We start from the raw sequence: 15,000 nt of genomic DNA on the forward strand, positions 1-15,000 counted from the left end.
TTTATTACTGGAAAAAAGACATCCAAGTTTGGTAGAGCTGATCAATGGTATGATTGGTTAATTAATTTGAATATCCCCAAATATCGGTATCAGACGATTTTTGTTCATATTTAATGTTATCGGTATCAGCTGTTATCGGTATCAGGCGATGTTTGTTCATATTTAATGTTATCGGTATCAGCTGTTATCGGTATCAGACAATGTTTGTTCATATTTAATGTTATTGGTATCAGACGATATTTGTTCATATTTAATGTTATCGGTATCAGACGATATTTGTTCATATTTTAATGTTATCAGTAACAGCTGTTATCGGTATACGACGATGTTTGTTCATATTTAATGTTATCGGTATCAGCTGTTATCGGTATAAGACGATGTTTGTTCATATTTAATGTTATCGGTATCAGCTGTTATCGGTATCAGACGATGTTTGTTCATATTTAATGTTATCGTATCAGACGATGTTTGTTCATATTTTAATGTTATCGGTAACAGCTGTAATCGGAATCAGACGATGTTTGTTCATATTTAATGTTATCGGTATCAGCTGTTATCGGTATCAGACGATGTTTGATCATATTTAATGTTATCGGTATCAGACGATGTTTGTTCATATTTTAATGTTATCGGTAACAGCTGTTATCGGTATCAGACGATGTTTGTTTATATTTAATGTTATCGGTATCAGCTGTTATCGGTATCAGACGATGTTTGTTCATATTTAATGTTATCGGTATCAGACGATGTTTGTTTATATTTTAATGTTATCGGTAACAGCTGTTATCGGTATCAGACGATGTTTGTTTATATTTAATGTTATCGGTATCAGCTGTTATCGGTATCAGACGATGTTTGTTCATATTTAATGTTATCGGTATCAGACGATGTTTGTTCATATTTTAATGTTATCGGTAACAGCTGTTATCGGTATCAGACGATGTTTGTCCATATTTTAATGTTATCGGTATCAGCTGTTATCGGTATCAGACGATGTTTGTCCATATTTTAATGTTATCGGTATCAGCTGTTATCGGTATCAGACGATGTTTGATCATATTTAATGTTATCGGTATCAGCTCAATAAGAAAATGTGGCAGCTATATTAAAGCTGATAAATAATATTTCCTTCAGCTGAGCCTCTTCAGATGCGCACTGTTCAATATGATGGCTTTTAATTGTTTTTAATATGATTGGAATCACTTCAAAAAAGGAAAATGCAGTCAGTGCAGCACAAATCTACATAAAATATAATAAGAACTTTATAATTGTGTGCTGGGGATTAGGCTTTCATGTTGAGACTTGACTTTTGACTATTATATAAAAAAAATTTGGATTTACATTTATCAGGCAATATATCGGTTATCGGCTTTCAAATACAAACAATTATCGGTTATCGGACGTTATCTTAATATTATAGTTTGTGTTTTTTACAGACTCTTCTTCTGGCATCCATGTTTTTAAGGCTCACTAGGGATATAGAGATCTTAATGAGTGATGGACGTTAATGAACATTAAATTGGCAATGAGCCCAGAAAGATCCTCTGAGCAGCAAACACACACACACACGCTGGTCACGTGACACACACGCTGGTCACGTGACACACACGCTGGTCACGTGACACACAGGCTGGTCACACTCACCGCTGTTGGCTCCTAACATGTCAATCATTCGGCCAGGAGTGCAGACGATGATTTCTGCTCCTCGCTTCAACTCTGCGATCTGAGGACACAACACTGAGTTAGAGTGTGTGTGTGTGTGTGTGTGTTTGTGTGTCAGTTGACACAACACTGAGTTAGAGTGTGTGTGTGTGTGTGTGTGTGTGTGTGTCAGTGAACACAACAATGAGTTAGAGTACTAACTCAGTGTACTGCTTTAGTACTGCTGCCTGTCTTGGCCAGGACACTCTTGAAAAATAGATTTTTAATCTCAATGAGTCTTTTCCTGGTTAAATAAAGGTTTAAAAAAAAAAATAGAGTGTGTGTGTCAGAGAACACAACACTGAGTTAGAGTGTGTATGTGTGTGTCAGTGAACACAACACTGAGTTAGAGTGAGCGTGTGTGTGTGTGTGTCAGTGAACACAACACTGAGTTAGAGTGTGTGTGTGTGTGTGTGTGTGTGTGTGTGTGTGTGTGTGTGTGTGTGTGTGTGTGTGTGTGTGTGTGTGTCAGTGAACACAACACTGAGTTAGAGTGTGTATGTGTGTGTCAGTGAACACAACACTGAGTTAGAGTGTGTGTGTGTGTGTGTGTGTGTGTGTGTGTGTGTCAGTGAACACAACACTGCGTTAGAGTGTGTGTGTGTGTGTGTGTGTGTCAGTGAACACAACACTGAGTTAGAGTGTGTGTGTGTGTGTGTGTGTGTGTGTGTGTGTGTGTGTGTGTGTGTCAGTGAACACAACACTGAGTTAGAGTGTGGAAAAGGGCATTTAAGACTTTAATACTTTTTAAGGGCCTTAATTTTCTCTAAATAGATTTATCAACTTTTAATACTTTTGAAGACCCCGCGGACACCCTGAGTGTGTACTGTGTGTGTGCTAGTGTGTAGTGTGTCTGGTTTAGTGTGTAGTGTGTGTGGTTTAGTGTGTAGTGTGTATACACACCTGCTCGCTGATGCCCGTGCCGCCGTAAACACACACCACACGCAGACCCAGAGACTTGGAGAACTTCTTGCACTCTTTGGTGATCTGGAGAGCCAGCTCTCGAGTGGGGGTCATGATGACAGCTGTGTGTGTGTGTGTGTGTGTGTGTGTGTGTGTGTGTGTGTGTGTGTGTGTGTGTGTGTGTGTGTGTGTGTGTGTGAGAGAGAGAGAGAGAGAGAGAGGTTTAGGAACAGTACAGTGTATCAGTGCATCAGATCAAATTATTAATGTAAATGTCAGCACCAGTGCTGGGCGATGACCAAACATTTATATCATGGTATTTATCAAAAAAATCCCGGTTTCACGGTATATGACGGTATTATTTCCAAGCACGACTGGGTGTAAACCACACTTCCCACTGAGTGAGAGGAGATACTGGGGTAGATCGACTCAGAATGCCCTATTTTACTGTCATGAGTGAATATTATAGAAGTGTCCCACACTAGTGTTGATATAATACAGGTCTGCTGTGTGTATAACGAGCACCAGCAGGAGGCGCTGTAGGAGCGGCAGAAACCGCACTCATAAACACTGCTTTATCTGGAAACAAAGACAGATTCAATGAAAATAACATGGAAACTTTTCTAAAGACGGTCAGTTCTCCTCAGATACGCTCATATAAACACCCGCTCTGACTGAGACGAGCTCGTGTTTAATCACCGATGTCAAAGACGTATGGAAATGTACTAGCGGCGGCCAGTGTTGATATTGCAAACCAATGTATGAGAAACACTGTAATATGATTTGACAGTGATAGTGTAACCTGTCCATCTTCACCAGCGACAAACAGAAACACACAGCGACACACAGCCACACACAGCGACACACAGAAACACACAGCGACACACAGCCACACACAGCGACACACAGCCACACACAGCGACACACAGCGACACACAGCGACACACAGCGACACACAGCCACACACAGCGACACACAGCGACACAGAGCGACACAGAGCGACAAACAGCGACACACAGCGACACACAGCCACACACAGCGACACACAGCGACACACAGCGACACACAGCCACACACAGCGACACACAGCGACACAGAGCGACACAGAGCGACAAACAGCGACACACAGCGACACACAGCCACACACAGCGACACACGGAAACACACGGAAACACACCGAAACACACGGAAACACACCGAAACACACAGTAACAGTGAGAAGGAGAGTTTGACTGTGGATCACGATGCCAGGGCTGTTCAAGCACACACACACACACACACCAGTAGAACTGAATATCATAAGAGTAATAAGCACAAACTGAATACAGGAGTAATGAGCACGTACTGATGGGCCCCTCGCCCTCGCCCAGCGCCCGTTGGTCCAGGATGTGCCGGAACATGGGCAGCAGGAAGGCGATGGTCTTGCCGCTGCCGGTCTTGGCGATGCCGATGAGGTCTCGGCCCGACATGATGGCCGGGATGGCCTGAGCCTGGATCGGCGTGGGCTTCTCGTAGCTGTGCCTGGGTCAGTGAGAGGTCTGGGTTAAAGGCATTGCTGTGGCTCTTAAACACTCTTAAATCAAGATATAATTTTTGGAAATATGAAATTACATTAAATCTAAAGTCTTGTTTTCTGTGAAACTGAACAAAATAAAAGTGTGTCTGTGAGTGTGTGATGCGTGTCTGTGAGTAAGTGATGCGTGTCTGTGAGTGTGTGATGCTTGTCTGTGAGTGTGTGATGCGTGTCTGTGAGTGTGTGTCTGTGAGTGTGTGATGCGTGTCAGTGAGTCTGTGAGTGTGTGTCAGTGAGTGTGTGATGCGTGTCTGTGTGTGTGATGCGTGTCTGTGAGTGTGTGATGCGTGTCTGTGAGTAAGTGATGCGTGTCTGTGAGTGTGTGATGCGTGTCTGTGAGTGTGTGATGCGTGTCTGTGAGTGTGTGATGCGTGTCTGTGAGTGTGTGATGCGTGTCGGTGAGTGTGTGATGCGTGTCGGTGAGTGTGTGATGCGTGTCGGTGAGTGTGTGATGCGTGTCAGTGAGTGTGTGTCAGTGAGTGTGTGATGCGTGTCAGTGAGTGTGTGATGCGTGTCTGTGAGTGTGTGATGCGTGTCTGTGAGTGTGTGATGCGTGTCTGTGAGTGTGTGATGCGTGTCTGTGAGTGTGTGATGCGTGTCTGTGAGTGTGTGATGCGTGTCAGTGATTGTGTGATGCGTGTCTGTCTGTGAGTGTGTGATGCGTGTCTGTGATTGTGTGATGCGTGTCAGTGATTGTGTGATGCGTGTCTGTCTGTGAGTGTGATGCGTGTCTGTCTGTGAGTGTGTGATGCGTGTCTGTCTGTGAGTGTGTGATGCGTGTCTGTCTGTTAGTGTGTGATGCGTGTCTGTCTGTGAGTGTGTGATGCGTGTCTGTCTGTGAGTGTGTGATGCGTGTCTGTCTGTGAGTGTGTGATGCGTGTCTGTCTGTGAGTGTGTGATGCGTGTCTGTCTGTGAGTGTGTGATGCGTGTCTGTCTGTGAGTGTGATGCGTGTCTGTCTGTGAGTGTGTGATGCGTGTCTGTCTGTGAGTGTGTGATGCGTGTCTGTGAGTGTGTGATGCGTGTCTGTGAGTGTGTGATGCGTGTCAGTGATTGTGTGATGCGTGTCTGTCTGTGAGTGTGTGATGCGTGTCTGTGATTGTGTGATGCGTGTCTGTGAGTGTGTGATGCGTGTCTGTGAGTGTGATGCGTGTCTGTGAGTGTGTGATGCGTGTCTGTGAGTGTGTGATGCGTGTCTGTGAGTGTGTGATGCGTGTCTGTGAGTGTGTGATGCGTGTCAGTGATTGTGTGATGCGTGTCTGTCTGTGAGTGTGTGATGCGTGTCTGTGATTGTGTGATGCGTGTCAGTGATTGTGTGATGCGTGTCTGTCTGTGAGTGTGTGATGCGTGTCTGTGATTGTGTGATGCGTGTCTGTGAGTGTGTGATGCGTGTCTGTGAGTGTGATGCGTGTCTGTGAGTGTGATGCGTGTCTGTGAGTGTGTGATGCGTGTCTGTGAGTGTGTGATGCGTGTCTGTGAGTGTGATGCGTGTCTGTAAGTGTGATGCGTGTCTGTAAGTGTGATGCGTGTCTGTGAGTGTGATGCGTGTCTGTGAGTGTGTGATGCGTGTCTGAGTGTGTGATGCGTGTCTGTGAGTGTGTGATGCGTGTCTGTGAGTGTGTGATGTGTGTAGTGAAGTGTGTGATGTGTGTAGTGAAGTGTGTGTGAGTGTAGTGAAGTGTGTGATGCGTGTCTGTGAGTGTGTGATGCGTGTTTGAGTGTGTGATGTGTAGTGAAGTGTGTGATGTGTGTCTGTGAGTGTGTGATGCGTGTTTGAGTGTGTGATGCGTGTCTGATGCGTGTCTGTGAGTGTGTGATGCGTGTCTGTGAGTGTGTGATGCGTGTCAGTGAGTGTGTGATGCGTGTCAGTGAGTGTGTGGTGCGTGTCTGAGTGTGTGATGCCTGTCTGTGAGTGTGTGATGCCTGTCTGTGAGTGTCTGATGCGTGTCTGTGAGTGTGTGATGCCTGTCTGTGAGTGTGTGATGCCTGTCTGTGAGTGTGTGATGCGTGTCTGTGGGTGTGTGATGCGTGTCTGTGAGTGTGTGATGTGTCTGTGAGTGTGTGATGCCTGTCTGTGAGTGTGTGTCAGTGAGTGTGTGATGCGTGTCTGTGAGTGTGTGTCAGTGAGTGTGTGATGCGTGTCAGTGAGTGTGTGATGCGTGTCTGTGAGTGTCAGTGAGTGTGTGATGCGTGTCAGTGAGTGTGTGATGCGTGTCAGTGAGTGTGTGATGCGTGTCAGTGAGTGTGTGGTGCGTGTCAGTGAGTGTGTGGTGCGTGTCAGTGAGTGTGTGGTGCGTGTCTGAGTGTGTGATGCCTGTCTGTGAGTGTGTGATGCGTGTCAGTGAGTGTCTGATGCGTGTCTGTGAGTGTGTGATGCCTGTCTGTGAGTGTGTGATGCCTGTCTATGAGTGTGTGATGCGTGTCTGTGGGTGTGTGATGCGTGTCTGTGAGTGTGTGATGTGTCTGTGAGTGTGTGATGCCTGTCTGTGAGTGTGTGTCAGTGAGTGTGTGATGCGTGTCTGTGAGTGTGTGTCAGTGAGTGTGTGATGCGTATCTGTGAGTGTCAGTGAGTGTGTGATGCGTGTCAGTGAGTGTGTGATGCGTGTCAGTGAGTGTGTGATGCGTGTCTGTTGCGTGTCAGTGAGTGTGTGATGCGTGTCTGAGTGTGTGATGCCTGTCTGTGAGTATGTGATGCCTGTCTGTGAGTGTGTGATGCGTGTGTGATGCGTGTGTGATGCGTGTGTGATGCGTGTCTGTGAGTGTGTGATGTGTCTGTGAGTGTGTGATGCCTGTCTGTGAGTGTGTGTCAGTGAGTGTGTGATGCGTGTCAGTGAGTGTGTGATGCGTGTCTGTGAGTGTGTGATGCGTGTCTGTGAGTGTGTGATGCGTGTCTGTGAGTGTGTGATGCGTGTCTGTGAGTGTGTGATGCGTGTCTGTGAGTGTGTGATGCGTGTCTGTGAGTGTGTGATGCGTGTCTGTGAGTGTGTGATGCGTGTCTGTGAGTGTGTGATGCGTGTCTGTGAGTGTGTGATGCGTGTCTGTGAGTGTGTGATGCGTGTCTGTGAGTGTGTGATGCGTGTCTGTGAGTGTGTGATGCGTGTCTGTGAGTGTGTGATGCGTGTCTGTGAGTGTGTGATGCGTATCTGTGAGTGTGTGATGCCTGTCTGTGAGTGTGTGATGCCTGTCTGTGAGTGTGTGATGCCTGTCTGTGAGTGTGTGATGCCTGTCTGTGAGTGTGTGATGCGTGTCTGTGAGTGTGTGTCAGTGAGTGTGTGATGCGTGTCTGTGAGTAAGTGATGCGTGTCTGTGAGTAAGTGATGCGTGTCTGTGAGTGAGTGATGCGTGTCTGTGAGTAAGTGATGCGTGTCTGTGAGTAAGTGATGCGTGTCTGTGAGTAAGTGATGCGTGTCAGTGAGTGTGTGATGCGTGTCAGTGAGTGTGTGATGCGTGTCAGTGAGTGTGTGATGCGTGTCAGTGAGTGTGTGATGCGTGTCAGTGAGTGTGTGATGCGTGTCAGTGAGTGTGTGATGCGTGTCAGTGAGTGTGTGATGCGTGTCAGTGAGTGTGTGATGCGTGTCGTTGAGTGTGTGATGCGTGTCGTTGAGTGTGTGATGCGTGTCAGTGAGTGTGTGATGCGTGTCAGTGAGTGTGTGATGCGTGTCAGTGAGTGTGTGATGCGTGTCTGTGAGTGTGTGATGCGTGTCTGTGAGTGTCAGTGAGTGTGTGATGCTTGTCAGTGAGTGTGTGATGCGTGTCAGTGAGTGTGTGATGCGTGTCAGTGAGTGTGTGATGCGTGTCAGTGAGTGTGTGATGCGTGTCAGTGAGTGTGTGATGCGTGTCAGTGAGTGTCTGATGCGTGTCTGTGAGTGTGTGGTGCGTGTCTGAGTGTGTGATGCGTGTCTGTGAGTGTCTGATGCGTGTCTGTGAGTGTGTGATGCGTGTCTGTGAGTGTGTGATGCGTGTCTGTGAGTGTGTGATGCGTGTCTGTGAGTGTGTGATGCGTGTCTGTGAGTGTGTGATGCGTGTCTGTGAGTGTGTGATGCGTGTCTGTGAGTGTGTGATGCGTGTCTGTGAGTGTGTGATGCGTGTCTGTGAGTGTGTGATGCGTGTCTGTGAGTGTGTGATGCGTGTCTGTGAGTGTGTGATGCGTGTCAGTGAGTGTGTGATGCGTGTCAGTGAGTGTGTGATGCGTGTCGTTGAGTGTGTGATGCGTGTCAGTGAGTGTGTGATGCGTGTCAGTGAGTGTGTGATGCGTGTCAGTGAGTGTGTGATGCGTGACAGTGAGTGTGTGATGCGTGTCAGTGAGTGTGTGATGCGTGTCAGTGAGTGTGTGATGCGTGTCAGTGAGTGTGTGATGCGTGTCAGTGAGTGTGTGATGCGTGTCTGTGAGTGTGTGATGCGTGTCTGTGAGTGTGTGATGCGTGTCTGTGAGTGTCAGTGAGTGTGTGATGCTTGTCAGTGAGTGTGTGATGCGTGTCAGTGAGTGTGTGATGCGTGTCAGTGAGTGTGTGATGCGTGTCTGTGAGTGTCTGATGCGTGTCTGTGAGTGTGTGATGCGTGTCTGTGAGTGTGTGATGCGTGTCTGTGAGTGTGTGATGCGTGTCTGTGAGTGTGTGATGCGTGTCTGTGAGTGTGTGATGCGTGTCTGTGAGTGTGTGATGCGTGTCTGTGAGTGTGTGATGCGTGTCTGTGAGTGTGGTGAAGTGTGTGTAGTTTGTGTAGTGTAGTGTGTGCAGTGAAGTGTGTGTAGTGTAGTGTGTGTAGTGTAGTGAAGTGTGTGTAGTGAAGTGTGTGTAGTGTAGTGTGTGTAGTGTAGTGTGTGTGTAGTGTAGTGTGTGTAGTGTAGTGAAGTGTGTGTAGTGTAGTGTAGTGAAGTGTGTGTAGTGTAGTGTAGTGTGTGTAGTGTAGTGTGTGTGTAGTGTAGTGTGTGTAGTGTAGTGTGTGTGTAGTGTAGTGTGTGTAGTGTAGTGTGTGTGTAGTGTGTGTAGTGAAGCGTGTGTAGTGAAGTGTGTGTAGCGTGTGTAGTGAAGTGTGTGTAGTGTGTGTAGTGAAGTGTGTGTGTAGTGAAGTGTGTGTAGTGTAGTGTGTGTAGTGAAGTGTGTGTAGTGAAGCGTGTGTAGTGAAACGAGTGTAGTGTAGTGTGTGTAGTGAAGCGTGTGTACTGTAGTGTAGTGTAGTGTGTGTAGTGTAGTGTGTGTAGTGGAGTGTGTGTAGTGTAGTGTGTGTAGTGGAGCGTGTGTAGTGAAGCGTGTGTAGTGAAGCGTGTGTGGTGAAGCGTGTGTAGATAAGCGTGTGTAGTGTAGCGTGTGTAGTGAAGCGTGTGTAGTGTGTGTAGTGTAGTGTGTGTAGTGTAGTGTGTGTAGTGAAGTGTATGTAGTGTAGAGTGTGTAGTGAAGTGTGTGTAGTGTAGAGTGTGTAGTGAAGTGTGTGTAGTGTAGTGTGAGTATTGAAGTGTGTGTAGTGTAGTGTGTGTATTGAAGTGTGTGTAGTGTAGTGTGTGTAGTGTAGTGTGTGTAGTGTAGTGAAGTGTGTAGTGAAGTGTGTAGTGAAGTGTGTAGTGAAGTGTGTGTAGTGAAGTGTGTGTAGTGAAGTGTGTGCAGTGTAGTGTGTGTAGAGAAGTGTGTGTAGTGTAGCGTGTGTAGTGAAGCGTGTGTAGTGTGTAGTGTAGTGTAGTGTAGTGTAGTGTGTGGAGTGAAGTGTGTGTAGTGAAGTGTGTGTAGTGTAGTGAAGTGTGTAGTGTAGTGTATGTAGTGTGTGTAGTGTAGTGAAGTGTGTGTAGTGTAGTGTGTGTGTAGTGAAGTGTGTGTAGTGTAGTGTGTGTAGTGTAGTGAAGTGTGTGTAGTGTAGTGTGTATAGTGTAGTGTGTATAGTGAAGCGTGTGTAGTGAAAATTGTGTAGTGAAGTGTGTGTAGTGTGTGTTCTGTAGTGTGTGTAGTGTAGTGAAGTGTGTGTAGTGTAGTGTGTATAGTGTAGTGTGTCCAGTGAAGCGTGTGTAGTGAAGTGTGTGTAGTGTGTGTAGTGAAGTGTGTGTACTGTAGTGTGTGTAGTGTAATGTGTGTAGTGTAGTGAAGTGTGTGTAGTTTAGTGTGTGTAGTGTGTGTAGTGAAGTGTGTGTAGTGAAGTGTGTAGTGTGTGTAGTGAAGTGTGTGTAGTGTAGTGTGTGTAGTGAAGCGTGTGTAGTGTAGTGTAGTGAAGCGTGTGTAGTGAAGCGTGTGTAGTGTAGTGTGTGTAGTGAAGCGTGTGTAGTGTAGTGTGTGTAGTGTGTGTAGTGTAGTGTGTGTAGTGTAGTGTGTGTAATGAAGTGTGTAGTGAAGTGTGTAGTGAAGTGTGTGTAGTGTAGTGTGTGTAGTGACGTGTGTGTGTAGTGAAGCGTGTGTAGTGTAGTGTGTGTAGTGTAGTGAAGTGTGTAGTGAAGTGTGTAGTGAAGTGTGTAGTGAAGTGTGTAGTGAAGTGTGTAGTGAAGTGTGTGTAGTGTAGTGTGTGTAGTGAAGCGTGTGTAGTGAAGCGTTTAGTGTAGTGTGTGTAGTGTAGTGTGTAGTGTAGTGTAGTGTGTGTAGTGAAGTGTGTGTAGTGAAGTGTGCGTAGTGTGTGTAGTGTAGTGTGTGTAGTGTAGTGTGTGTAGTGTAGTGTGTGTAGTGTAGTGTGTGTAGTGTGTGTAGTGTAGTGTGTGTAGTGTGTGTAGTGTAGTGTGTGTAGTGTGTGTAGTGTAGTGTAGTGTGTGTAGTGTAGTGTGTGTAGTGTTGTGTGTGTAGTGTTGTGTGTGTAGTGTAGTGTGTGTAGTGTGTGTAGTGTAGTGTAGTGTGTGTAGTGTAGTGTGTGTAGTGTGTGTAGTGTAGTGTGTGTAGTGTAGTGTAGTGTGTGTAGTGTAGTGTAGTGTGTGTAGTGTAGTGTGTGTAGTGTGTGTAGTGTAGTGTGTGTAGTGTAGTGTGTGTAGTGTAGTGTAGTGTGTCTAGTGTAGTGTGTGTAGTGTAGTGTAGTGTGTGTAGTGTAGTGTGTGTAGTGTAGTGTGTGTAGTGAAGTGTGTGTAGTGTAGTGTGTGTAGTGTAGTGTGTGTAGTGAAGTGTGTGTAGTGTGTGTAGTGTAGTGTGTGTAGTGAAGTGTGTGTAGTGAAGTGTGTGTAGTGAAGTGTGTATAGTGTGTGTAGTGTAGTGTGTGTAGTGTAGTGTAGTGTGTGTAGTGGAGTGTGTGTAGTGTAGTGTGTGTAGTGGAGTGTGTGTAGTGAAGCGTGTGTAGTGAAGCGTGTGTAGTGAAGCGTGTGTAGTGTAGCGTGTGTAGTGTAGCGTGTGTAGTGTAGCGTGTGTAGTGAAGCGTGTGTAGTGAAGCGTGTGTAGTGTGTGTAGTGTAGTGTGTGTAGTGTAGTGTGTGTAGTGAAGTGTATGTAGTGTAGAGTGTGTAGTGAAGTGTGTGTAGTGTAGAGTGTGTAGTGAAGTGTGTGTAGTGTAGTGTGTGTATTGAAGTGTGTGTAGTGTAGTGTGTGTATTGAAGTGTGTGTAGTGTAGTGTGTGTAGTGTAGTGTGTGTAGTGTAGTGAAGTGTGTAGTGAAGTGTGTAGTGAAGTGTGTGTAGTGAAGTGTGTGTAGTGAAGTGTGTGCAGTGTAGTGTGTGTAGAGAAGCGTGTGTAGTGAAGCGTGTGTAGTGAAGCGTGTGTAGTGAAGCGTGTGTAGTGAAGCGTGTGTAGTGTGTAGTGTAGTGTGTGGAGTGAAGTGTGTGTAGTGAAGTGTGTGTAGTGTAGTGAAGTGTGTAGTGTAGTGTATGTAGTGTGTGTAGTGTAGTGAAGTGTGTGTAGTGTAGTGTGTGTGTAGTGAAGTGTGTGTAGTGTAGTGTGTGTAGTGTAGTGAAGTGTGTGTAGTGTAGTGTGTATAGTGTAGTGTGTATAGTGAAGCGTGTGTAGTGAAAATTGTGTAGTGAAGTGTGTGTAGTTCGTGTTCTGTAGTGTGTGTAGTGTAGTGAAGTGTGTGTAGTGTAGTGTGTATAGTGTAGTGTGTCCAGTGAAGCGTGTGTAGTGAAGTGTGTGTAGTGTGTGTAGTGAAGTGTGTGTACTGTAGTGTGTGTAGTGTAATGTGTGTAGTGTAGTGAAGTGTGTGTAGTTTAGTGTGTGTAGTGTGTGTAGTGAAGTGTGTGTAGTGAAGTGTGTAGTGTGTGTAGTGAAGTGTGTGTAGTGTAGTGTGTGTAGTGAAGCGTGTGTAGTGTAGTGTAGTGAAGCGTGTGTAGTGAAGCGTGTGTAGTGTAGTGTGTGTAGTGTAGTGTGTGTAGTGAAGCGTGTGTAGTGAAGCATGTGTAGTGTAGTGTGTGTAGTGTGTGTAGTGTAGTGTGTGTAGTGTAGTGTGTGTAATGAAGTGTGTAGTGAAGTGTGTAGTGAAGTGTGTGTAGTGTAGTGTGTGTAGTGACGTGTGTGTGTAGTGAAGCGTGTGTAGTGTAGTGTGTGTAGTGTAGTGAAGTGTGTAGTGAAGTGTGTAGTGAAGTGTGTAGTGAAGTGTGTAGTGAAGTGTGTGTAGTGTAGTGTGTGTAGTGAAGCGTATGTAGTGAAGCGTTTAGTGAAGTGTGTGTAGTGTAGTGTGTAGTGTAGTGTAGTGTGTGTAGTGAAGTGTGTGTAGTGAAGTGTGCGTAGTGTGTGTAGTGTAGTGTGTGTAGTGTAGTGTGTGTAGTGTAGTGTGTGTAGTGTAGTGTGTGTAGTGTGTGTAGTGTAGTGTGTGTAGTGTGTGTAGTGTAGTGTGTGTAGTGTAGTGTGTGTAGTGTGTGTAGTGTAGTGTGTGTAGTGTAGTGTGTGTAGTGTTGTGTGTGTAGTGTTGTGTGTGTAGTGTAGTGTAGTGTGTGTAGTGTGTGTAGTGTAGTGTAGTGTGTGTAGTGTAGTGTGTGTAGTGTGTGTAGTGTAGTGTGTGTAGTGTAGTGTAGTGTGTGTAGTGTAGTGTAGTGTGTGTAGTGTAGTGTGTGTAGTGTGTGTAGTGTAGTGTGTGTAGTGTAGTGTGTGTAGTGTAGTGTGTGTAGTGTAGTGTAGTGTGTCTAGTGTAGTGTGTCTAGTGTAGTGTGTGTAGTGTAGTGTAGTGTGTGTAGTGTAGTGTGTGTAGTGTAGTGTGTGTAGTGTAGTGTGTGTAGTGAAGTGTGTGTAGTGTAGTGTGTGTAGTGAAGTGTGTGTAGTGTAGTGTGTGTAGTGAAGTGTGTGTAGTGAAGTGTGTGTAGTGTAGTGTGTATAGTGAAGTGTGTATAGTGTGTGTAGTGTAGTGTGTGTAGTGTAGTGTGTGTAGTGTAGTGTGTGTAGTGTGTGTAGTGTAGTGTGTGTAGTGTAGTGTGTGTAGTGTGTGTAGTGTAGTGTGTGTAGTGTAGTGTGTGTAGTGTAGTGTGTGTAGTGTAGTGTAGTGTAGTGTAGTGTGTGTAGTGTAGTGTGTGTAGTGTAATGTGTGTAGTGTAGTGTGTGTAGTGAAGTGTGTGTAGTGTAGTGTGTGTAGTGTAGTGTGTGTAGTGAAGTGTGTGTAGTGTGTGTAGTGTAGTGTGTGTAGTGAAGTGTGTGTAGTGAAGTGTGTGTAGTGTGTGTAGTGTAGTGCGTGTAGTGTAGTGCGTGTAGTGTAGTGCGTGTAGTGTAGTGCGTGTAGTGTAGTGCGTGTAGTGTAGTGCGTGTAGTGTAGTGCGTGTAGTGAAGTGTGTGTAGTGTAGTGTGTGTAGTGTAGTGTGTGTAGTGTGTGTAGTGTAGTGTGTGTAGTGAAGTGTGTGTAGTGTAGTGTGTGTAGTGAAGTGTGTGTAGTGTGTGTAGTGTAGTGTGTGTAGTGTGTGTAGTGTAGTGTGTGTAGTGAAGTGTGTGTAGTGTGTGTAGTGTAGTGTGTGTAGTGAAGTGTGTGTAGTGTGTGTAGTGTAGTGTGTGTAGTGTGTGTAGTGTAGTGCGTGTAGTGTAGTGTGTGTAGTGTAGTGCGTGTAGTGTAGTGTGTGTAGTGTAGTGCGTGTAGTGTAGTGTGTGTAGTGTGTGTAGTGTAGTGTGTGTAGTGTAGTGCGTGTAGTGTAGTGCGTGTAGTGTAATGTGTGTAGTGAAGTTTGTGTATTGTGTGTAGTGTAGTGTGTGTACTCACTTCTTCAGGGCGTTCATCACCTTCATGGAGATGCCACACTGCACCCAGGACTTGATGGGCTTCGGGCAGCCTTTGCCTTTCACGACGATGCCCTCCAGCTCCAGACGGTACTCGTTCACCTCTGGGAGGAAACGCATCATCAGCTCACTGAGCATCATGGGTAACCGCAGCATCAGCTCACTGAGCATCATGGGTAACCGCAGCATCAGCTCACTGAGCATCATGGGTAACCGCAGCATCAGCTCACTGAGAGCATCATGGGTAACCGCAGCATCAGCTCACTGAGCATCATGGGTAACCGCAGCATCAGCTCACTGAGAGCATCATGGGTAACCGCAGCATCGGCTCACTGAGCATCATGGGTAACCGCAGCATCAGCTCACTGAGCATCATGGGTAACCGCAGCATCAGCTCACTGAGCATCATGGGTAACAGCGGATCCCTACACTATCATCAGTGAAATCATTAATTCAGAAAGCTTTCTGCTTATTAAAAGGGTCATGACAAGGGTTTTTTAAATGATTTACCCACCCGTTCCACAAAGCTTCTCTGTGAACTGCATTACTCTGAGCCTCGGTCATAAACTCCACACACACACACACACACACACACACACACACACACACACACACACACACACACACACACACACACACACACACACACACACACACACACCACACTCCACACACTACACTCCACACACTACACTCCACACACACACACGCACAATCCTGACGCGTTCCGGGACGCCAGTGGGCGGGGCCTAT

At 46.0% G+C, this 15,000-nt stretch overlaps 1 protein-coding gene across 2 annotated transcripts in view; it reads right to left on the minus strand.

The window, feature by feature from the left end:
* Positions 1-15,000, minus strand: part of ddx46 (DEAD (Asp-Glu-Ala-Asp) box polypeptide 46) — an 80,209-nt gene that overhangs the window by 40,699 nt on the left and 24,510 nt on the right. For both annotated transcript variants that reach the window (XM_077224801.1, XM_077224792.1), the window contains exons 9-12: positions 14,231-14,351; positions 3,950-4,125; positions 2,605-2,726; positions 1,645-1,723 (exon numbers count right to left, since the gene is read on the minus strand). In XM_077224801.1, the coding sequence (XP_077080916.1) occupies positions 1,645-1,723; positions 2,605-2,726; positions 3,950-4,125; positions 14,231-14,351 (498 nt within the window). The remainder of the gene's footprint in view (positions 1-1,644; positions 1,724-2,604; positions 2,727-3,949; positions 4,126-14,230; positions 14,352-15,000) is intronic.

Source organism: Siphateles boraxobius, unplaced genomic scaffold (genome assembly GCF_051911475.1).
Source record: "Siphateles boraxobius isolate OS27281-9 unplaced genomic scaffold, OSU_SipBor_1 125, whole genome shotgun sequence".
NCBI lineage: Eukaryota > Metazoa > Chordata > Actinopteri > Cypriniformes > Leuciscidae > Siphateles > Siphateles boraxobius.